This window comes from Nuphar pumila, chromosome 7 (genome assembly GCF_984573655.1).
Source record: "Nuphar pumila chromosome 7, dmNupPumi1.hap1.1, whole genome shotgun sequence".
In the NCBI taxonomy this organism is placed as follows: Eukaryota; Viridiplantae; Streptophyta; class Magnoliopsida; order Nymphaeales; family Nymphaeaceae; genus Nuphar; species Nuphar pumila.
In genome coordinates this window covers 126,413,371-126,439,420 of record NC_143255.1, presented here as the reverse complement: position 1 = coordinate 126,439,420, position 26,050 = coordinate 126,413,371, and the positions used below count along the sequence as shown (strand labels likewise).

At 37.5% G+C, this 26,050-nt stretch overlaps 1 protein-coding gene across 1 annotated transcript in view; it reads right to left on the bottom strand.

Moving 5' to 3' along the window:
• The window catches only part of LOC149833412 (Vacuolar sorting protein 39), an 84,326-nt gene that overhangs the window by 38,931 nt on the left and 19,345 nt on the right, over positions 1-26,050 (bottom strand). Inside the window, exons 3-8 of the mRNA XM_090015100.1 lie at positions 21,795-21,991; positions 21,498-21,639; positions 21,008-21,274; positions 20,825-20,897; positions 17,125-17,173; positions 11,020-11,308 (exon numbers count right to left, since the gene is read on the bottom strand). Of these exons, the coding sequence (XP_089871226.1) occupies positions 11,020-11,308; positions 17,125-17,173; positions 20,825-20,897; positions 21,008-21,274; positions 21,498-21,639; positions 21,795-21,991 (1,017 nt within the window). The remainder of the gene's footprint in view (positions 1-11,019; positions 11,309-17,124; positions 17,174-20,824; positions 20,898-21,007; positions 21,275-21,497; positions 21,640-21,794; positions 21,992-26,050) is intronic.

Genomic DNA, 26,050 nt, shown 5'->3' with positions numbered 1-26,050 from the left:
ACGTTCTTCTCCTCCTCCTTCTACTGATCTTCTTCTTCTTCTTCGTCTGCCTAATTAATTAACATATTACTTTTTATATTAAAAAATTGACCAATCAATTAATTAATCATTTTTTTAATATTATTTGTGAAGCTTATGCCTCGCTTCATGAGCGGGTCTTATACCTCGCTATGCCTCAATGCTATTTACAACATTGGTTTCTGGTCTTATACATGAACATAAATACACATCAATAAATAAATGCATGAACTATATAAAGCAAGGTTATAGGTATCGTATCATAACCCATATCGATTGGGCCCAAAATAATATATGTACTGTATCATATAGAAAAAATGGTAAATTTTGAAAAAAAAAATCATAAAAAATAAATAAAATTCTAAAAAATCATAATCACGAAACAATAATGAAATGCAAAAAATGCAACCATAAAATCACATATGAAGCATTTATGTCTCTATGAGCTGCATAAGACATCATCAAACATCAACTATCTCACAGGAACAATGCAAAATATTAAATATATGGCAATTAAGAACATGTCACAAGACTCGTGCTATCTCGGACCGAGCCTTCGAAAGTGGGCATGTGCAGTGTGGAGTGCTACTGACTGGAAAATGGATCGAGTGTAGGAATGTGCAGTGTGCGTTAGCTTGATCGGTGACATGAAGTGATAGCACGACACGCGATAGGCAACAGTATCATCGTTAGTGCATTGTTGTGTGGCGGCACAGACGTGGAGCATTGTTCAGTTAAGCAATGCCAGCAGATCAGAGGATGTTGCATTTGGAGATTTGGTTAAGGACCTCTTGACTTGGATGAGTTTCTCACACATAGCATTTGGACGTACGGGGGTACGTGTGGGTTAGGGCTAATTCCCCCCGGGATTACCTTAGGTGATTCCAACCGAGTATGTTGACTCAGGGATATGCGAGTGAATGTCAAGATGCCGGCGAACGAGTCTGGGTGGTGCTCTTCGCTATGATGTTCAATCATCAATTGGTCTTCAGACTGGGAGCCACAAGGTCTTGTTCCTTCAGTGGCGAGGTTTTGTTGTAGTGTTTATGGAGTCGCAATACGCTATACGGCACGCGAGGCTAAAGCAAGTCGATGTCATTTTCGAAAGTGATAGCTGGTATAGGACGGCTATGCACGAAGTAGCATGAACCAAGTAGAATACGCATTTAGAGATGAGCTTGATCAGCTTCTACTAGGCAGTTGTGCACGAGGTGGTGCGCAGGGCCAATGAAATTATTCAACACATGAAAAATTGTTGGTGTGCGACCTTTGGCCGTTAGGTTGGCCAGACTGAGCAGTCTGACGTGTCGCGGGTTTGCAAAAAAATCTATGCCCGTGACAAATTGGCATCATAGCAGAAAGATTCACGGTAAACTTATTGTTCAGTGAGTGTGACAGTGAAGAGGACAGTGATGGTTTATCCTGGTTACACAAATTTAAGCAGTTGAAGTGTTGTTGACCAAGCTCACAAGCAAGTTGTTGACAAGATGGTATGGGTCATCTTGTCAATGGTAAATAGAAGTGTAAAGTTGTTATTTAGTTGGCTAAGGGAACGTAGATAAGACAAAGATTTCTACCAGTTGCGTGTTAGGCTCGCAGGTGGAGCGCGGCGTTTGCCTTGTGCATGCAGAGAATGCACGTTGAATTCGGCTAGATGGATTTACACCTTTGAGTATGAGAGACTCAATTAAACTTCTATATTCTCTCCCAAGTTTTAGGGTTAGAAGAGTGCCCATCTTGATCAGAATGCTCGTTGTTTTGGTCACTTGAATTTGACAGTTTCTTTGTGATTGTGTGTGAGAAAAAAGTTGTTGTTTGTGACTTGTCGGTTTGGTTCTTACGGAGACGTTTTGTTGGCTCCGAATGAAAGTTGCAATATGTTGGCTCCATATGAGAGTTGTAGCATTGGGTCGTATTGCCCCTTGTGTGGACGAGTGCACAGAAAGACACTTTAAAGGACCGCTTTGGGGTGATATGCAAGTAGGTGTCCACCACTTGAGGACTAGGTTGGACCATTACAAAATCGCAAGTTGGTGCTTTAAGGGAGTTGAGCGTGACGACGGCAACTTTGTGGTGATACGCAGCACGCATTGGTGGTCACTCTTCTCTGTGAGTACCACAAAGGGATTGGAATTGCCCTTGCTAGGGTCGAAAGATGCCCTATCCATGAGCGTGACGACGGCAACTTTGTCGTGCAGGCGGGAATGACCCGCTTGTGTATGAGACTACATTGGGGTCCCACGAGCAAAAAATGCTCGATGATATTGGAACAGATGAACGTTTTTAAGTGACTTGAGGCGCATTGAGGAATGGGACTTAGCATGCTAAAGGTTGTGGTGATGGCAGATGGAAACCAAAACAAGTTGAGTAGAGTGAAGAAAAGAAAACCAAAGATATGTGTAAAGGAAAACTGGCATATCAATTAAGGTTATGTTCTTACCTGCACCGACATTGTCGAGGACGACAATGGTTTGGGTGAGGGGGGAATGTCCTTAACCAAGCCTTCGGAATGAGGCATGTGTAGTGTGAAGCTCTACTTAGTGGAAAATGCATCGAGTATACTAACATACAATATGTGTTGCCTTAATCGATGACATACAATGATAGCACTGCACACGATAGGCAACGGTATCGTCGTTAGTGCATCGTTGTGTGGCGACACAGACGTGGAGTGTTGTTTAGTTAAGCAGTGTCAGCAAATGAGTTTTTCATGTGTAGCGTTTGGATGCATGGGAGTGCGTGTTGGTTAGGGCTCATTCTCCAAGAGATAACCTTAAGTGATTCCAATTGAGTATGGTGACTCGAGGCTAGGCGAGTGAACGCCTAGATGTCGGCGAACGAGTCTGGGTGGTACTCTTCGCTATGGTGTTCAATCATTAACTGGTCTTCGGACTGTGGGCCGCAAGGTCTTGTTCCTTCAGTGGCGAGGTTTTGTTGTAGTGTGTGCATGGAGTCGTAATGCACTTCATGGCATGCGAGGCTAAGGCAAGTTTATGCCATTTTCGAAAGTGATAGCTAGTATGGGATGGCTATGCATGAAGTGGCATGGACAAAGTAGAATACGCATTTGGAGATGCTCTTGATCAGCTTCCGCTAGGTTGTTACGCATGAGGTGGTGTGTAGGGCCAATGAAATGATTCAGCACATGAAAAAGTGTTGATGTGCGGCCTTTGGCCGTTAGAATGGCCAAACTGGGCAGTCTGGCACATCGCGGGTTTGCAAAAAAATTCTATACCCATGACACATACTTTCATATTACATAAACAAAAATATTAGGAAAATAGTTGCACTCGATTTTCAATCGATTTTTCACTCATTACTTGAGTGCCCCATTGTTATGTCGGGTCATCTGATGTCATCTTTGTTGGAGGAGTGTGGAACCTGATTTCTACCTTAATATAAATCTTTAATTTTCACGGTAAGTTGGCAGAAGATTGTACGGGGGGCAGCGCCCCACATGGCAGAAATTTTTTGGAGAGTAGCTTTGTAATTTTACTCATAATAAAGAATTTTTACCTTAACCCATTTTCTTGAGTGAAAAAACGATGAAAATGAACTTTTTTACCTTAACCAACTTCTTTAGGTGAAAAAACGGTGAAAATGCACTCTTGATGAAATAACGAAATCCCTCTCCCTGATGCAAAGAACGGCCCCCAAAACGATCTCACGGCTCCAAGGGTGTGTGGGAAGCTCTCCAGTATGTTCTATACAAATGAGGGATTTGGCCCTCAAAAGCTCTTTAAAAATCAAAAACATAAAAGACCGGTTTTGCCAATTTTTAAGTCGGTAGACACCATATCGTACAATACATGTGATACACCTACGAAATACACCCGTATCAAGATACAGGTATGTATCATATCAATCTCTTGCATCGATACGATACATATCGTACGATACAGACAACATTAAAGAACTGGTTTACCACAAGACAAACATTTACATGCTTTCTCCTAGTGTGAACTTCTTTTATCTAGTTTAATTGGCCAATTTGGACTACAACATGGATAGATAGAAAAGTTCTCTTCAGATTTCACAGAATCAAATCCTAAGGTAAACCTAGGCCAGATGTTCAGTCTAAGCCTTGACATCTCAGCCAACTGCATTTCAACTTGTACAATTCAAAAAAAAACTACTATAAATTAAGACCCCAACATTTCAATGCATTTACCAAGGTCAACAAATTTGTCAAACAATCTTGTCTTATTCTATGCCTTAAAACCCAATGATACAAGAATTTACACATCAGCTTACATGTGACTCAATTGGGCCATGATAATATATAGCTTTTTATAGTAAGGGGTAGGTATGCATGGATTTATACATGTGCATGGTGTGCAAAGTGAAACCCACCTTCAACAATCTTTTTTTACAAGTTGATCGTACAAATGTGTATGAAGGAGTAGTAACCAATGTCCGCACTTGTGGAGGGGTGACAACCAATTTTCCTATAACGGTTGGGTTACATCAAGGATCTGCTTTAAGCCCTTTCCTATTTGCTATAGTGATGGATGAGCTTACGAGATCAATTCAAGAAAATGTGTCGTGGTGTATGTTGTTTGCTGATGATATTGTTTTGATTGATGAGTCTAGAGCTGGGGTTAATGCGAAGTTAGAATTATGGAGACAGACATTGGAAGCAAGAGGTTTTAAGCTGAGTAAGAGTAAGACAGAATACATGGAATGTCGGTTTAGTAAGCAACGAAATAGTGATGGGAGTGTAGTGAAGCTTGGTGAGCAAGAAATACCGGTGGATGATTGTTTCAAATATTTGGGATCTATCATTCAAAATATGGAGAAATTGATGGAGATGTAAATCATAGGATAAAGGTTGGGTGGATGAAATAGAAAAGTGCAACTGGAGTATTCTGCGATCGTAGAATGCCATTACGGTTGAAGGAAAAGTTTTATAGGACGACTATTAGGCCCGCTTTACTATATGGTACAAAATGTTGGGTTGCCAAGAGACATCATATTCAAAAAATGAGTGTAGCTAAGATGCGTATGCTGAGATGGATGTGTGGAAATACAATAAAAGATAAGATTCGGAACGAGGAGATACGTAAGAAGGTAGGCGTTGCACCCATTGAAAATAAGATGAGAGAGAATCGTTTACGATGGTTTGGACATATTCGGCGAAGGCCTAATGATGCTCCAGTTAGAAGGATGGAGAAATGGGAAAATATATTAGTTAAAAGAGGTCGGGGTAGGCCTAGGAAGACATGGATGGAGGTGATAGGAAAGGATATGAATGCTTTGAACCTCACCGAGGACATGGCATTGGATAGAAATGATTGGAGGAGAAGGATTCATGTGGAAGACCCATAATGATTTTCTTTTTTGGTTCATATCGCCGACCCCAATTGTTTTGGGATGAAGGCGTAGTTGTTGTTGTTGTTGTTGTACCGTACAAATGTGTTCTATGCGGTCAATTTAATGGTGATCAGCTTTTAGACCATCCAATCCCGAACGTAAATAGGTTTTTTTATAGTTTGAAAAATCAAAGGCCCACAAATTTTTAATTTTCAAACATTAAAAGATCATTTTTTATTTTGAAAAACACAATCCAAGGGCCAGTTCCTAGCAAATGGACCATGCCGGACACATCCATACAATCAGATCCATAGTTGCCAAAAGCGGTGCCTAGGCTTCTAGGTCTAGGCGGTAGGGTCCTATTTTTCCGCCTAGGTGGCACCTAGGCTGCAAGGGCAGGGACATAGTTGTTATTTTTAAAAAAATTATCTCTTTTCTTTCTTTCTTTCTTTCTTTCTTTCTTTTTCTTCTTTCTCTCGCCCCAAAAAGCTTTTTGTTTTGTTTTCCCTTTTCCTTCTTTTTTTGCTTTTCTTTTTTACCTTCTTTTTTTTTCTTCTCTTTTCCTTATTTCTCCTCAGTTTTACCCCTCCACCTTCTCTTTTTCTTCCCCTTCCTCTTCTTCCTTTTTCCCTTTTCTTTTTTTTCTTCTTTTTCTTTTTTTTCCTTCTTTATCTTCTTTTTTCTTCTTCTTCCTCCTCTCGACCATCCACTTTCTTCTTCTTTTTCACTTCTTTTGTTTTCTTCTTTTTTCTCCGTTTTTTTCTTTTTTCCTTCTTTTTTATTTTTGTTGTTTACAATATACGCATATGCTTTTGACACACACATATAAAATCTCGTTTTTCAGTTTTATATATATATATATATACACATATTTTTTAGAACGGGATTCATCTTGTCAAAAGCGATGCCTAGGCACTATTGTTTTTCTACATAGGCTGCCTAGGCGCCTAGGCTGCAGGAACATGGTTATAAATTTTTATTTTTTTGTCTTCTTCCTTTCTTTTTTTTCTTCTTTTTTCTCCTTTTCACTCCCAAAAGCTTTTTTTTTTTGTTCTCTTATTTTCTTCTTCTTCTTTTGCCTTCTTATTTTTTTCTTTTTCTTTTTCTTTTTCTTTTTCTTTTTCTTTTTTCTTTTCCTTCTTCCACTTCCTTTCACCCCTTTTTCTTCTTCTTCTTCTTCTTTCTTATTTTTTCTTTTTCCATCTTCCTCCCCCCCTCCACTCTCTTCTTTTTTTTCTTCCTTTTTCTCCCTTTTTTTCTTTTTTCCTCTTTTTTTATTTTTGTTGTATAGATGTATGCATGTGTTTTTGACACACACATGCACATTTATAAAATTTGTTTTTTCAGTTATCTATCTATCTATCTATCTATCTATATATATATATGAGAACAGAGTTCATAATGTCCCATTTTTCTTTCCGTCACCATTAAGACCTTCCGAATATCAAAGTTTTAGGTGTTTTATGCTCAATTGGAACCAATAGATGTGTTTATCAATACTTATTTATTGAGAAACAAGCTTTGTGTCAAATTGATTTGATGTAAAAGGTGAACATTTTATTATGAAATTTTAGTACGATATCAACCGATGATGTTTTTACCTCTTTAAAATACACATCTGAGCATAAAAATGCTTACTAAAATTACATGCTCAGATCTAGCATAGAACATCTAAAAACTATGATTTTTAGAGGGTCCTAATAATGACCTAACGAAACAGGGGTAGGATAATACTCTCTCTCTCTCTCTCTCTCTCTCTCTCTCTCTCTCTATATATATATATATATATATATATATATAGATAGATAGATAGATAGATAGATAGATAGATATCTATATATATATCTATCTATCTATCTATCTATCTATATATATATATATATATATGTAAGTAATTGGATAGTGTGCCCCAAGTTTTGGTATATGTTCAATATTATACAATTTCATGAATTTTGCAACTTGTTACACTGAATTACACACTTCACCCATAGTTACAATCATGTATTTGTTACTAAATTTAATTATTTATTGTTATATTTTTACTTTTCTTGATGTTTTATATTTTTTGTCCTGCCTAGGTCAACTAGTCCTTTTAGGGGTCTTTCGCCTAGGCTCCAATGAATGATTTTCAACTAAGTGTACATATATATGGAAAGCCTTAGAGTGGAGAATACCAAATAAGTAATCAAGATTATAAACAGAAATAGATAAAAGTTAATGACACAACATTGATTGTGTTGGACACTAGTTTGACTGTGTCCGTGAAGTATCCTCATGTGTCTGAAGTGTCATGTCAGTTGATACGGGGATATGCATGCTAAGTCTCCATGTGACACCTATAAGGTCAGATTGAGTCAACAACTTGCACTTATGAGACTCAACTCATTGATACCATATGCACATCTGCACCAATGATCCCACCCATCCACCCATAGGGGTGCACACGAGCCGAGCTCGATCCAAGGTTACTTTGTACGAGCACAGCTCGTCCAAAACACACAGTGTTCGAGCTCGGCTCCAGCTCGACCAGAGTTTGAGCCAGCCTGCTAGAACCCGACTCGTGTCGGGTATCGAGCTTGGCCCAGCTCAACTCGTTAGAGCATACCAAGCAGAGCTTAAGTCTGGCTCATATGTTTAAGCTAGAGAGAATTCAATCCTCTGCCTATTTTACATGAGAACATTTATTTACAGGAAGCAACTTCACCTAAAACCCAAATATTTTTGTTGTTTCTTCCTTCTTGCATGTCCATTATTTGAAATCACTTCTTTGAAAGTTCACTCTTAAAAATAAACAGAAAATGGCAACAAAAAAAAGTGTCCAAAGGCCAATTTCATCAAATAAGTATTTCTAAAACATTGTAAGAAAGGTAACATGACAAGCCCAGTTGATAGAATAGAAGCAAGAAGAGTCAATCAATACAAACAACTTACAAGCGAAAACACAGCATCCCAACAAATTGTTGGCTTCCTGCCACAAATTTCATTGACTGACCTCACCATCCAAATTCATTCCCTCTGTGTATGTGTGCGCACGCGCACGAGAGAGAGAGAGAGAGAGAGAGAGAGAGAGAGAGAGAGAGATCTATTCACCATTTAAAAAGGGTTGAGGGAAAGACCTGATTTTTATTCAAAATGAACAACACAAAACAAAGGGGCAAAGCCAAAGAGCCACAATCACAAAGGAGGAGTCCCAAATTAGTGGCCCCGAGTCCTTGAAGTCACAGATGGCAGACAGCCAAACACAGAGACGCAAGACAACAAAGGAGGTTTAGGAGGATGGGCACGGCACAAGGGAGAAGATAGAGGTGAAAGTGAGAAACCAACTGAAATGAAAACCCTAACCCTTCCCTTTGTTAAAACCCTCTTTATATAGCCTTGATCTGAACCGTTGATAGGTTTTTTTTATCAACGGTTCACACTAGAATACTATATATATGTATGTAATACACAATTTTAAAATGGGCATAATCGAGCCGAGTCAAGCTTACTGAGTTCACTAGGTCGATCAAGCCCAGGCTCATGTACTCAGTTGAGCTTGAACTTGTGCCCTGACTTGGCTCATTTACTGAACCAAACGAGCTTCAGATTCGGCTTAACCGAGCCAAGTCTGAGCCAGATCGTTTTGTTGTGCAGCCCTATCTATGTCGCATGGATACACAGATGCGGATACACTTGGTACAATACGATAATTTTAAAAAATTAGGACATGTGGACACGGCCGTACACACATGTAGATGTATGCATGTGTTTGAGTGTGTATAAAACAACAATTTTAAATCATTACAATTAGGAACATCAAATAATGAAACTAAGTTGAAATTGAAATGCAATGTAATTGATGACAAATTTTACAAGAAAAATAACTCGTGAATATGAAATATGTAAACAAGATCATAAAAGAAAATAGATAAAGTTAAGACACAATGTTGAAGTGTTGACCGTGCGTTAAACTAGTTTGACTATGTTGAGGAAAGTGGCCATGTCCATGAAGTGTTCGAGTCTCATGTGACCATGTCGTATCGGTAGGGGATACACATGATAATTGAAATGTCTCTGTAACATAGATATCTACCCACCCACACACAGCATATATGTATGTATGCATGCATGTGTGTGTTTATGCTAAAGTTGTTTGCAGATATAATCTAGTAGAAAATGGTATTTTTTCCAGTTTTATATGAATCTCACCATACAGATATGATCTGCATAGTTTGTTTAGTACAAAACAGTTTCGGATCATGTGTTTGCAACATGTAAGCAGGTTTTTCAAGGGCTTTGAAAATCAGCTACCCATAATGTATCAAAATTTCATAGGTAAAAGTATCATTTTTTTATGTTGGGAAATATGATCCAAGGTGTGATGACAAGCAAACAAACAAACCTTGCATCAGATCGAGTGGATACAATTGCACCTATGCTTTTTCAACTATATTGTACATACAGTAGACAATAGCATGAGCAAACACATATATATCTATGTATTATATATGTATGTATGTCATGACATTACCATACCAAGTCATGAAATATTCAGCTGACTTGTCCCAATTTGATGTGAATGATGGGACATTCACTGAACCCAGTGAATGGCTTCGCTCTTGCAAGTCAACAAGTCAACACAAAGTTTTTAACATTGTTCATAAGTTTTTGTTAAGCATCTTAAATGTCTTCCATTTGTAAACGATTTAGTCCACCTCAGTCTAAAAAAACTTATAATCTTAGAATGCCAGTTTCAGCTACGAGCCTTATCTTTTTGGATCTATGTCGCACAGATAATCCATTTTGGCTCCGGTTCTGTATCCCCTTAGATGCCAGTCATATTGAAAACTTCAGAAAAATGGTCATATCTCCATATTTGCAGCCGCATCCATGTGACATAGTTTTGGACATACTCACCAATCTCAATAATGAGATGATCAAGTGTCACCCACATCTTGTTTCTGCAAACTCACAAATCACCAAACATGATTTATGATGTCTTTACAAAACTCATGATTTATGATCATAACTTTGTCAGAACTCATCGTTTATCAGTTCTTTCCACAAACACTTCCAATACTTGGCGGACATTTGTGTCACACCATTTCCTATGAAAGATAGCCTCTTTCAAAGGAAAGAGGGTCTCCTTCCTAAGGGGATGAAACAAACATCTACTTGGAAAATATGTGGCGGGACCTATGTCACATAGGTGTGGGTGCGGATGCGGCACTTTAAAAAAACTTGGGTGCGGGGGTGCGGGGAGGGTATATATATAATTTTTAACAGTTTTAAGTTCACACGTGTATGTGTGTGCATTTATATATATATATATATATATATATATATATATATATATATATAAATGGACTTGATTAGGGTTAACTGAATCTACTTTTGGATAGAAATGGACCTCAGTGTGGTTGACTTCACCTAACAAGTGTCGCACCCGCCTGGGTGCGACGCGGGTGCGGTGCCCTGTTAGAAGAGTCTGTGTTACATAGGGCGGAACCCAAATAATAAATGCAAAAGGCTTTTTCCCTGTCAAAATGGGTTCACACCTCCCCCCATGGGGAAGCACTTTCCCTCCTAGGCATCCCTTTCAAGGAAAAGCGACTTCCCTTGAGTGGAAGTGTAACAAACACATCCTTTAAATCATTATCATATATAAGAGGAGATGAAAAATACAAGCAACTCAAGAAATCTCCATACCTTTTCCAGCCATAACTCTGATCCTTCTATCAAATCAAGAACTGCTTCTGCATCATATAAGTCTGAGGAATCCAAAAAAAACTGCAGTCTCTCCCTAACCAGAAATCCACAACCCATCCTATCGCCAGGATCAGAGATATTGGCCACTTTGGACATAACAGCATTTGGCTTCTGCTTAGAGCTGTCACTTCCAACTGTCTCAATCACTGATTTGGCAAGAGAAAGGGCATACAGCGTGTGTAAGTGACCATCTTCCAAACCTTGATCTTCAATCAACCATTGCAAGTATCTGCAGATATTAGTTCATACAAAACAGACATTGATTGTAAAATGAGGAAGAAGATAGAACCCACTTGATAAGAAAGCAAAAACTGATGGCGGACAAAAAATAGGAAAATAAACATGGGGAAAAAACATGCACCAGTAAAAAATAGATGTTAGCAGACAACAAAATTTTGAGAAATGAAAAGCAAATAAATATCACAATCATGATGGGAGTAAGCAAGATGAACAATCAAGTGAGAAAACAGACAGAATGTCAGAAAGATTTTCCAAGTCTCTACTTTTACTAGTCAGGGGTAATTTTGTGCGTTTTCCTATTGTGCACATATATGTCCGTTTTCAAGCACACAAGGACATTTTTGTCCTGAGGACATGTTTACTTGTAATATGTGTGTTTGAAAGAGAAGGAAGGAGCATTGAGCCCTCACCCTGCATCATGTCTCTCTTCTTCTTCTTCTTCTTCTTCTTCTTCTTCTTCTTCTTCTTCTTCTTGTCATTTTTCTGCATCAAATCAATCACCACATAGGTCTTACCTGGTTAAGATGGTGCAAAGCTCCATTCAGGTCTAGGATGGAGATTTTAGAAGAAAGTGGGGCCACCAGGTGACATGACCTAGGCTCTCAACACCTAGCCAGTGGTAAGATCTTTAGTTTGGTCTATTTTCTTATGACAGAACGTGAATTTGGAGATTTTTTTAAGCCATTATACTCACAATTTGGAGCAGTAGTGATGGAGTTATGACTTTGTCTTGAGATTTATTTATTAGCATGCCTGAAAAGTTTGCTGAGATCTGAAGTCATGGTACCTATTATAACAACTTTTAAGAGCCTAGTTTGGATTGGGTAGTTGCTTAAGATTTTCACAAGCTTAATGAAGAAAGTTTTTGAAAGGGCTAATGGCAGGCTGAGTTTGGCCTAGGTGTAGGGAAATGCATAGCAGATTAAGAAGGTAGAAGAAAAGGTTCTTAAGTCCTATAATGACAAACACTAGTAAGGATGTGAATAAAAATTAAAGTAAAAAAGGGATCTATGGTCAACACTGAAAGAACGTCTCAAGGAAGTGGATCAAATCGTCGAATCGGCTACTTTTTCAAGAGGCAAACAGGAGTATAGCACCAAAGACGTGAAGAAACCCACTAAAAAAGAATCAAATTACATAAATTGGAGAAAATAAATGCATCGATGATGTCATGGCTGCTCCAGCCCATGATTCTGAGTATTCCAAGGATGTTTATGTATCTCCAAATGACCCACGAGATGTGGAAAGTCATCTGATGCTTACTCAAAAAAGAGGAATATTGCTAAGAAATATGACACTCTTGATCAAATATGGAAATGCCGTCAAGGAAGAAGATCCGCAACCGCAAGTGACTACTATGCCCAATTGTGTGGTTTATGGATGAATTAACTATTTCATCCAAACAGATTGTGTAACATGCTCCAAGGAAACAAAAAAAAATTAAGAGCAAGGTATTTGATTTACTATGGGGAGTGACTCCAGAGTACGAGGCCATCAAGGCCAATATTCTTTATAGAGAGGGTCATCTCTCTATTTGCACCACCTATACCCTCCTTCTAGAGGAAGAAGATAGAAGGATGATTGAATAAGGTAGTGAAACAAGTATTTTGGCAGGAGGGAATTTAGACTCGACTGGAATGAAAGAGGATTATAGAACACTCTTTCTGACTGTGGTTATCAAGTGAGAAAGGCAAAGTGTGAAAGTTGAGGAAGGCTACATAAGGCACAAATAATCATCATGAGTCTAGTTTGAGAGATTTAGTAGGCAGTTGTCCAATTTGGTTATAAAAGAAGTATTAGTGATCACACTTTCCTTGTAAAGGAAAATAAGAAAATATGTATTCTAATTGTATATATGATGATATTGTGATAACAAGTGATGATGAAAAGCAATATCAATGTTGAAAGGGTATCCATGAAGCCTTTGATATAAGGGACCTTAGACAATCGCAATATTTTTTGGGTATTGCAGTTCTCATATAAAAGAAAGGAATGCTATTGTCCCAAAGAAAATATGTGCTGTACTTACTAGAAGAAACTAGTATATTGGGGTGTAAGTGTAGACACCATAATTGAACAAAATCATAAGCTAGTCAAAGAGAAGACAAGTGTGAAGACATTAGAACACGTCAAATTTTAGTGGACAAACTTATTTATATTACCATTACTAGACCAGATATAGCTTATATTGTGAGTGTTTGTCAGTTTATGCATGCTCCAACTCTTTCTCATATGAATGTTGTGCATAGTATTTTAATTGAAGATACTTGAAACAAAATGCAGCAAAGGGATTTAATAACCAAATCATAAGTATTTTGACAATAAATTGTATGTTGATGCAAACTAGATAAGTTCCTTCATATAAAGAAATCCACTTCAGGATATTGTGCATTCACTTGTTAAGTTATATGTACAATTCCATATATAGTTTTTTATATATATATAACTATAATTAATAATCTAATTTAGGATGACCACCAGGGGCATTTTGATCATTTTGTACATGTTAGTAAATAGGTTTTTCTTTATTCTTCTTTTAATTTTTTGTATTTTATCTCTTTGTGTAAGGGCATTCTTGTAAAATGCCTTCATGTAGTCGTTGAGAGCCTCCCAACGTCTATTTGGAAGCTCCCTCTTGGCCTCTTCTTGCCTATAAATAAGGGCTTAAGGCCCCTTGTATTTGCAAGCTTCTTTGAAGCTCCTTGATGAATAAATTCATTATGTTTAAGTGTTGTCTCTCTTTTGTATGCACTCTTGTGCTTGTGTAAGCCTTGGTGCTTTAAAGATTGTCCCATAGTGGACTTGTGCATATGCACTTTGTGATTGCGTTCTTCATAAGCCCTTAGTAGTTTTTGTGCTTTGGATCATTTGTGGGTGTGATTTGTGCCCCTTGAGTGAGGTGTGTGAAGACTCCTTGTTTCATTACATCACTCATAGAAATATAGTATCTAGAAAAGCAAGAACCAAGGAGTTGTTGCTTGATCAAGCACTGAGACTAAGAATAGAGCCATCGTACAAAGAATATATGAAGTTTTATGGATCGAATCTACAATTATTGAGTTGAAATTGGAAGTGAAAACCCTTATTACCTTATATTCTGAATAAGCAGTCATTCTAATAACATCAAATCTTTTCTTTCATGAGAGGATAAAACATATAGAAAATGAATGTCACATGGGTGCGGGTGCGGGTGTGGGTGCTTCCAAAAATCCCAGGTGCGAGGGTGCGGCAAATATATATATATATATATATATATATATATATATATATATATATATATATATATATATATATATATATTCCTAGGACTTATAACGGGACAAAAATGTTGTGTACTTTGGCGCAACGGGACAAAATTGATGAACCGAAAGGATTGGCAATCTGATCGACCCAGCCTGTTGCGTTCTGCTGACTGTCATGATTCAATCATGTCTGAAACTCCCTGGTCTTCACGAAAAAAAATATAAGTGAAACGTTTGATGTGGTTTGTTGGAGAGAGAGTCTTCACGAAGCCTACGGCTCCACCGCCACTGCCTAGGGTTCTTCAAATTTCATTTTATATACAGTTGCACCCAGATCTACGATCTGGACTCTGGATGACAGCTAAAAGAAATTTATTGGATTTGACATGTGGAAAAGAGAGGTCTACACCAGGCTACGGCTAGAGCACCCATCCCGTCAGGAGAAAAGTGAATACTAATAGCCACCAAGGCTACCACCACCATTATCATTTATTATGGAGAGAGAAAATCCTTGACGAAGAAAGATCTGGATGGTTGAAGGATAAAGACTTCAAAAGGCTCTTGAATTTCGGTTTTAATTTTTGAGGAAGATGGATCATCATTTCCAAGTTAACAGTATGTTTTCCAACGCTGTGAATTCATTGTTTGGAGGCAGGAATAGCATGGGATGCCAAGAAAGCTCGTCAGATGTTGTGGACACAAGTACCCCTTTATAAAACAAGAGCAGCAGCAGCAAGCAGGCATCCACGCTTCGGCTGTTCCATCCTTTCATTCTCTCATCACTACCTGCAGGGATCCAGCAAGGGGTGGGAGAGGTGAAGAATATGAAAGTACTCGTCAGGGAATAGGCAACTCTAAAGAGACAGAAGCTATCAAGGCCAAAATCAAAATTAAAATCCAGCAAGGGGCGGGTCCCACTGCACGGTCAGCTGTCAGCAGAAAAAAAAAATTTAATTCCGCAGCCCATTTCATAGGGCAAAATTTTTTTTTTTTAAAAGATCAAAAAATTGGACCAAAATGACCCTGGGTGCGGTCAACGCACCCAGGGACGGGTTGACCGCACCTACATCGCGTCGACGGGGGTGCAGCACCTGTCTGGCCGAATCCCTGTGACATAGACTGTCACTTGATAAGGGAGAAAGTTGAAGTAGATTATTCATGTACGAAAAATAATTAACTAGTCAATATTATTTTAAGGTTGTGAATTCATCCAGGCCTCAAGAGGCATAGTCCACATCTTGTGCCCAACTTGAGAGTGTCAGAGAGATTTTAGGAGTTCTAGGCATCTACTTTAGTAGTCTGGGTACATTTCTCTTTCCATCCTTTTAAGTATGTACATATCTTTGTAGCATACAAGGGCATTTTGTCATGAGGACATGTTTACTTGTGCTATATGTGTGTGAATGAGAAGAAATGGGCATTAAGTTTTAACCGTTTATCGTGCCTCCCTTCTTCTTCTTCTTCTCATTCCTTTTTCTTTCTTTTTTCTCATTTTTCTGCACCAAATAAATCACCATATATGTCTTACATGGTTAAGAAGAAATCCTTGGCAGCCTTGAGTAGATAAAAGTTGCTAACCTAGAACACCTGTAGATGGCTGAATTTGCATGTGAAACAGAGAAAAACAAAGAACCCAAGTAAAATCACAAGCAAGACAAAATTAAGCAAAATGGAGGATGTAAGTAAGCAAGCAAACAAAAATACTTGGTATCATTAAGTGGTAACATCGAGTAAAGAGAAGTATGTCATCAACTGGACAACCCTGGCTAAAGATGAATGTGAAAGAAAGCAACATAAAGATCCTAACTTAAGAAAGTTGAGTTATTTTCCCCTTTTAAATTTGACTTCAAAATTAATTGTGTTTGAATTTGGGGTTGATTCTGGTCAAAGTAAATTCACATGAGGATAAATGTGAGTTTGAATGAATATACTAGAAAAGCAAAAAGAAAAATAGCAAGGTCCACAACTTTACCAATTATTTGTACCACCACTTGAGATGGTAATGCTCAATTCAGTGGAAGAAGCTCATTTGGTCTTGGACTTTTCAAGTTTAGGTGAAAATGGTGGAGATACTATCAAATGAGAAATTTCCCAAACCCAGCCAAAAAAGATACTATCAAATGAGAATATCTTTAGCATAGCTCATACTCAACCCCATGGATTAGCACTTCTATCGAAATCATTTTATTCATTTATGACTCAAACACTTCCAAAAAAAATTTGGTCAACGCACTCTCATGAATGGTAGAACCAGATCCTCCAACCATTCCAATTTCAACCTGTACGCACACACATGCACATGCATGTGTGCACATAAATCTTCAAGTCTTCAGATACAGATGTTCAAGGAAATACAGACAGCACACATGCATGACACAGGATCGTGCACTCATATAGAACAAGCAACAGCAACATCAATCAAAATATCAAGGCAAATGTAGAAGTTGAATATTATGAACACAATCATAATACAGATGGTCCATTTCATATCCATTACTTCTTAATTTCAGCTGTAACAATACTGAGAAGAAAAGAAAAGGAAACTAATCATTTGAATTCATACCTTTGAAGAACCTCCACCTTTTTTGAATCTATAGTTGCAAGTACTTCTTCTGCAGTTAGCAAGAAAGGACAAACATTATAAGGAGAATGAAGTAGAGTGGTTTGACGCTCACCAAATTACTAGTGCATCCTTCAAAATCAAGCAATATCAGTCACTAACAAGAGAAATTACATTTGAAGCATCATAATTGTCAACATATATTCATATAGAAAATTTTGCATTCAAACATGCAAGTGTAATGACAAACTATTTTGTCTGCTATGTTGATCAGTACATCTAGCTAGGGGTGTCAATGGACCGGGTTTGACCCGGACCCAACCCATACCAAGCCCTATAGGGTCAGGGTTTGGTGATAAATAAGAAGTCCCAATTAGAATCCGGGTTGGACCCGAAGGGTCCACTAAATATATGGAGCTGGGTATGGTTTGTGAAATTTCATATCAGACCCAGGTCCGACCTGAGTTCCGATTAAGATTCACAATTTTTCAATGTAAAAATGATAAATATATATATATATATTATTTTACCGGTTATGGGCTCGGTCATCCTTATAGAATATGGGTATGGTTTCTCTTATGGTGGGTCCTATTCGACCTGGATCCGGACCCAAGACCATCATTCTCAAAGCAGGCTTGAGTCTGGTTCCACCTGAATCCGAACCAAACCTGACCCGTTGACACCCCTACATCTAGGGTGTAACTGGGTTGGGTTTGGGTCGGGTCTTATCAGACTTGATTCCGAATCAGGTCTAAAAGTTAGACACAAACCTGACTTGATATAATTCAAGTCCAAGTCCGGGTTTGAGAACAGCTGGAAATTGTGGGGCCATATAGGTTAACATGTTTGGGTAGGTATCTGGATGGAAATAATTGGCCCCATCTTCAATAGACCCGTTTTTTAATCAGGTCTAAGAATTAGACCCAAACCCAACCCATTTTGATTCAGGTCTGGGTTCGGGTGTGGGTATGACTGAAAATTGTAGAGCCATATGGTTTAACAGGTATGATCGGTTCGGGTTTCAACTCGGTTCTTGATATGATTGGTATTTTAGACCTAATTACCTGCCAATCAAAAAATATGTAAATTAATGGAATTAGCTATTCATTAAGAAGATTATATGCTAACAAATGAGAAGTTTATTACAAAGTTACTGGAAGCTTCTTAGGTAGATGGGAAGCGCTCTTCCCAGAAACACGCTTCGGAAGCACGATACTCCTTGCTTCCGAAACTTCATGGGAATCTCGATTCCCCCACGCTTCTTCTATGCTTTCCACACACATGGTATATGTTTCCTATATGCTTTTCTCACATTTTTTTTATATTTTTCATATATTTCCTCTCACGCTTTCACTCACTTCCCATGTACTTTTTCTAAATTGGTAACCATCATTGTTAGATTTTAACAAAAACTTAACTCTTATACTAAAAATTCATGAAATATAAGAATAATCAATTTTATTTTAAGTTTTAGTTGCTTCTTGTTCGATTCCTATTCAGTTACCATATTGCTTTATTTTTTATTTATGTTTTGCTTTCAAATTGATACTTAGATTCCCACATCCTATAAATTTCAAAAAGGCTCGCTTCTCGCTTCTCGTATTGTTTCCTGCTTCCGCATCCTAGTTTGGCAACCTTGGTTTATTAACTACTATAAATAAGGACAAAATCTAAATATAAAAAGAATATCTCAATACCAACCAATCATTTCAAGTTGAAATAAAAAGGCATCAATGATATATCATATTCAAAATGTATCGGGTCACTTCACGTATAAAACGGGTTTGGGTACATAATTGGTTCGGGTACGAATTGGGTTTGGGCTCGGGTCAGTTCAAGAATAAAACGGGTTCAGGTACATAATCGGGTTGGTTTAGTTTTGCATTATGAAGAACCATTTGGGTCAGGTATAAAAAGCCGGTCGGGTCCAAACAGGTTCAGCTCTTCATCCAATACCCAAGACACAACCTGATTTCATTATGGGTCTATATTTTGGACCCAATCCAAACTCATGGATCCACTAAAATCGGGTTGGGTCAGGTATACCCGCCCTAGTTACAACCCCAAGTACATCTCAAAGAAGAAACTCATCATATCTCAAACACTCCTTCAAGAAGACATGTTTAAGCAAGGTACGACTAGGATGCTGGCCACAGCCAGATAGAGGACAAAAATAAACCATCTTCCACTAGATGGCTTTGTGCTTGGATAATCATATACATGAAACAGTAAGCTGTCCGTGTGTGAACCATTTACAACATAACTAAAATGGGAAAACCATCACTTGACCCAAATCAGAAATGGTCTTGGGAGCGGAGTTCATCCAAGGTACACATTGCCAGAAATTTCATTGTCAAAAATATTGGTTGCCAGACTATGTAGATAGGAAAGACGCCACAACGATATCCATGACATCTTCGAACCAAAGTATAATACAGATACATGAAAGCTTCCTAAAACATGCAAAAAATAGTAATAAGACAAAACAAAAAATAAAGACCAAACAAACTAGAACAAAATAAGCATTAAGCAGTGCAGACAAACTGGGAACAGTAATAGTCACTAGAGGGGCAACAATATTGAAAAATAATGCAGCAAAACTGGGATATCCAAGCTAGAGATGGTGATTTATTAAAAGCAACAGGAGGAAGAAAATAACAAGGGCACACATCTGAGGTCAACTAGATTAGTTATAGCATCAGTTACACTTGGGAAGACTGGTCCCTCCTTCAGTCCTTAAAAAAAAGGAGGCACAACATTCCCAATGTCCTTGCAGCCTCTCTTATATACTTCTTCTGTAAAGTTGCTCATCTTTTTCCTTGTGTCCGTAGATGCTAATACTGGGATGTTTGCTGTATTTTCTGGACCCTGAAAGTGTTCTAACTAAACATGGTGACTGATCTGTTTTACTAGTTGTCCTGTTTGTGGAGAAATTTGTTCTGAGTTTGTGGTCTACGGCAGTAAATCTACTGTCGAATTGGGCTTCAAAATTTGATTGCACACTTCATGATCAGATAGACCCTACTCTATTTGCAAAGTGACAAAATACGTGGACCCTCTATGATCTCTAAGTATGAAGAATCAACCAGAATATTGCCATTTATACTTAATTTCCAGATTCACAGGCACATCAGTTTGATGTGAATGAAAAGACCATTGTTTATCCATTATTTAAGGAGAATGTATGGACGTTGTATTCATATTTTTTACTGCATACAAGTGGCGCTGGTCGACGAGCCAAACTTGTCCTGTTCAAGCTCAGCTTATTAGGGCTCACCCCGAACTCGAGCTTATGACAAGGCAGCTTGAGGTAGCTCTTCCAATACATTTTTTTTCCTTTTTTCACTTGTTCGCAGCAGGATTTGATCACCCAACCACCTGTTTCCAGCTATACTACACTATAAGATGTGACATGCAACATAATACACACGTGTATGTGGGCGTTTGCGTGTATCAAGTATGAGCCGAGCCAAGCCATGCAGTCCCTGTTCGTGCAGCTCCCAGAAGCTGGTCGTGGCTTGGCTTGCCAAAGTCCAATTTACGAGCTCGCACGAGTATTTAACAAGCAGAGTCACCAACCATTTCTCTTGTTTCCCAGCCTAATACAAGTCGGGACATTGACTTTAGACTGTGATTGCGATAGCAGAATCCTAAAGGCCAAAACTTAAAAATTCTTGTTATGAATAATGACCTATGAAACTACCTGGAGAAAGCTGCTTGGCCCTTTTCTCAGATGTTAAAACCCTAATAGCAAGCTCCTCATCCACATCAGCAATCTAACACAAACATAAAGAAGGAACCGATGAGCCACAACTACTAAGATAACCATCAATTCAGTACAGGTAATTTACTTTGCACATAACCAGAAGCGTAAGCACAAACTCACCCATTCTAAATGTTGCAGAACAATATTTTCATCAGAAGACTCCTCAAGAAGATGTGATGCCTGTGTTGCAGCATCTTTTTTACTAGAGTTTGTAGAACTAAATTGTAGATCCCATCTCAAAGCTGCATCTTTCCATGAACCATTCAAATGATTCTGTGCTAGCACTCGCCATACATCAAGAGATTTTGGATACATCCCCTTACTCGCATATAGGAAAGCAAGTGTTCTTAGATGCCCAGAGTCTTCTAACAGACTTTCCAACTCCTCCTGCACCGTCGATGCAAGTTGCAGGGTCATCCTTCAAGCAGCCTTCTGACAATGATGATTCTGCTTTGCAATATATAGGAATACTAAGATTCCACAGCCTACCAACATACACACATAGTGCATAGTCTTGAGGCCTACTGACTTTGACAAAAGATAATTGAGGGACAGATAATATCAAGGCATTATCTGCAAATGCACTGATAAATACTATCATCAAACTTACCACAGCACAATTGTTTGGGGAGGACGCTAGTTGCTCCATGTCATCAGTAAGATCAAGTGCTCTAAAGAGGTACATGAGAAGGGTATCAATGCCCTCCTTCACTGAAGGCATTAAATCCTTACCCCGTGATACCTTTAGGTACCTAAAACCCACCAGGAAAAGAATATCTCAAATATCATCAACAGTAACAAACAAAAACTGCAGATAACAAAAGTCAACATAAGCCACCAGAGTAGTAAAATCCTTCAAATGAAATCCTGAATCATTTTCTGTTTAACTGGGAATACAATTAAGAACCTGACAATGTTATGAATGGCGGACTCCAACAGTTCCGTTCTGCTGGGTGGATTTAGTAGAAAACCCTCATCTGCTCCAGTATCAACACCTGCTTTTCTTAAGAAAATTCCTCTCTGGATGGCCATCAAGCCATTATCAATGACATCTTCAAGTTGAATAGGTGGAGGGTGCAACCCCCAATATCGATTTCTAGGTACCTTTATCAAGCAAATAAAAACCAATCCCTTTTAGCAAGCACAACATATCAATCATATCCATTGTGTATCAGTAGACAAAAAAGCAGAAAGAAAAAGTTATCTAAAGGTGACAGATTTTTCCAAGGACACAACAAGAATTTAGCAATGCAGTATACAGAAGGTGATTAGAAAATATACGTCGGTTTCATGTATTTTTGAAGTAACGGTGTCTGCAAAACATAAAAAAGAGAAATTTGCATAACAAAACAGGGAACAGCGAAATGCTGCACCAGTCCAGAAAAGTTGGTAGTAATATTACAAACAATACCTAGGACAATCAGAATAGCTATAAAAATAACAGAAATCTCAACATAAGTATGGAGCATGGACTGCAAAGATACAAGAAATATGGATATACCATTTCCACGTCTTTGCCCAAATTTTTCCATGCACCCTATTCACAACCACAAATTACATGATCTACATGTAAATTGGCGAGAGCATATGCACATTCATACCATGCCACGACTAAAAGAACAAAAAACAGTTACAAGAATTGGCACACTCAACAAATGCAACACCAATTCTCAGACTATATAACATAATCACAATTTTTCAGATTATTGCACAATTATTTTCCCCGAGACAAGTCATGTGATGATAGGAGCCCTTGCCAATTGTCAAAAGCGCACATTGCCATTTCCGAGCATCTGTGTATGAATCTAATTCTCAACCTCACAAGGGTGAAAGGCACTGTGGTGGCCCACGATTGAGACGTGGCACCTAAGGTACTACTTACATGAATAGTGACAAAAGTTTTAAACAGCAATTTATCGTTAGATTTTTTCTTGAGATTTTGAAATTTTTTATTTATCTCATGTTTTTTTGGGGAAAATATCGGCTAAACATAAATAAATTAAAATTTAAAAGATATGGAGCCAAATAATAAATTTTACAAATGACATAGTTCAAGGTCTTGATCGAAATTCAAACCTTTAAACAAAATCATTCAAAGCTTTTAATTTCCAAGCCAGATTTTGGGAAACCATTTCCTATTCTTAGCACATTCAAAGTCCTTAATTTCCAAAACGGATTTCAGGAAACCGTTTTTACACTCAACACTTTCTAGAGCTGAATTTTTTGAAAAAGGTTTCATATTCTTGGTGGAAAAGATGAAACTTTATTAGTATTGAATTGAGAGAGAGAGAGAGAGGTAATAAATTTAAATGGTGGTGTTTAATACAAAAAGTGTGCTTGTTTAATTGGTTAGTTCCTCTCAAATAAAATGCTAATGTTTAATGAGATTTTATTTGAAAAAGATGATGTTATTAAATCAATTTGAAGCAACTGTCTGCTTTTTTTTAAAACTTGAAATTAAAGCGTAAAATACCGTGATAAAAACGTGATATTTACATTTTAATAAAATTTTGTATCACGCTATTTTGAAGTTTAAACTGTCATTTAGAATATAGTGTTTTTTTACAATATTTTCAAAAAATCCTCAATATTTGTCACAATGCTCACATGGCACCAAAATCATATTCATGAAATGCAGCTCCCTAGTTGATAAATCTTTTCTTTTTCTTTTGGAACAAAGAATCATAGTTATGATTGATACACAAAGCCAATGGTAGAATCCACAGAAGAATACAACACTCATGCTTAGAAGGAAACAGATCACTTGTAAATGCCATTTCCACCAAGAAGCAAAAAATAAAAGGCCTCTCAATAGGCCAACCTTCCTAATGTGCTCAACATACCCAACCGGCAATAAGGATTCTGACATCTAACAGTAACAAAGAGTTCCCCCACCCACCGCTGTAGATATAATATCTCCAAAAGACCTCAAACGAAAAAGATAGTAGATTTTGAACCTATAGACTAACATAACATTCATATACTAGTCAATCTCTGTAAAGAAATGGAAGCCTCCAACAAGATCCACCACAATGCCAAAGTGAACACACCAAAAGCCACAAATGAGCTCACTCACAAAACCCACACAAGGGAACAAGAGGCTAAAATAAATAATATTTTATTAATGACCTTTATGCAAGAAGCATACATAATGTGAAGGCTTTGCCCCATATTTATACACAAAAGAGGAGAACTTCATAGAGAGTCGTTGGAGTCCCAACGGTTCAAAATAGAGTCGTTGTGACCCCAACGACTCTTATGTTTGACTAGTCAACATGTGTTGACTAGTTCAATTACAAATAAAAGAAAAATAAAGAAAGAGAAAATTATATATTTATATAAATATATATTTACAATTTTAACACTCCCCTAAAACTTACGGTACAATAACTGAAAGTTCGTCTAATAGAAAGTGGAAACGGGGAACAACGAAAGGTTTGGCGAAGAAATCTGCTAACTAGTATTATGATGTAACATAAGGCAGATCGATGGTCCCATGTATATACCAAAATAACCAATAGGGGTATTTTGGTTTTTTCATTGTATAATCTAAGTTGTATGCAACTTAAATAGGTTTTTCTTTTTTTTTCTTTTTTTCTTTTTTTTTCTTTTTTCTTTTTTTAATGACCGTCCAATGTCTATTTAAGTGGGGGCCCCAATGCCCTCCCTTTCTTTTGCCTTTTCTTTTTGTATATAAAGGGGTCTTCCCCCTCATTAATTGCATAGTGTTTTCTCAATTTCTCTCTTTAATAAGATTCTTCCTTTGCCTTTTGGCATTTCCCCTTAGTGGGTTTGTGTATTGTGCACATTATTTACTTGTGATATTTGGTTCTTTATTGAACTCTTTAGTGTTAGCTCTTGTTATTTGTATTTTCACATTTCTCATTATAGATACTCCTCTCAAACATAGTGACACTCCATTTCGATATGTTTACTATGTTCATGAAAAGTACGATTGATGGCAATGTAAATCGCACTCTTGTTGTCACAACACATATGGGAGGCTCCTGTCACTTGAACTCTCATATCAGCCAACAACTTTCTAAGCCAGACTACCTCCATCGTAGTAGTTGTCAGGCCCGATATTCAGCCTCAGTTGATGAAAGTGAAACCTTCTGTTTCTTCTTGCATCGCCACAAAATCAAAGATTCACTTTAAAAAACACAAAAACCCTTGGTTGAGTGTCTGTTATTAGGATCACCTCCTCAATCAACATCAGCGTAAGCAATTAAATCTAAGAAGATGGAGTAGACAGAAAGAGGCATCGAGAAAGAGAAGTCTTAATATATCTAATAATACGCAAAATTGTTTTCATGTAAACAGAAGTAGGAGCGTGCCTAGTTGTGTGTACAATGTATGTTATGTCAGGTCCTGTAATTGAAAGATAAGAGAGTACTCCAATAAGTTGTCTGTAAGGAGTAGGATCTTCAAGAAGTTCTCCATCATCAATTCGCATATTGGTGTTGGCAATCTCAAGAGTATCAACTCTCTTATCATCTATGATGTCAGACCTGAAAACAATGTCAAAAGCAAATTTAGACAGAGATAATAAATATCTTCTAGGAGAGTAAGCAACTTTGATTCCTAAATAATATTTTAAAAAACCTAAATCAGTCATTTTAAAATATTTTTTTAGAAATTTTTTAATATTTTCAACTCCATGTTTAGGTCATCTAATGATGATCATGTCGTCCACATAGAGAAGAAGAAGAAGAATACCTGCATCAAAAATCTTAACAAACAGTGTAGTGTCAGACAAACAAGTTTTAAACCCAATATACTAAACCGATCATACCAAGCCTTTGGTGCTTGTTTAAGTCCATAAAGAGTCTTTTTCAAACGAAGAGCTTTACTCTTAGGAACACTTATACCTGATGGTGCTTCCATATAAACTTCTTCAACTAGATTTTCATTAAGAAAAGTATTTTTAACATCCATTTGAAATATAGACCATTTTTTAAAAGACGTTAATGCTACTAGGGTTCTAACAGTGGTCATTCTAGTGATTGGAGCAAAGGTTTCCTCGTAATCTATACCATATTCTTGAAAATATCCTTTGGCAACTAATCTGGCTTTATATCTTTCAAGAATTTAATAACTCTTTGTTTTAATCTTGTATCTTTCTTTCCTTTTGGAACATCTTGAATGGTCCAAGTATTAGTA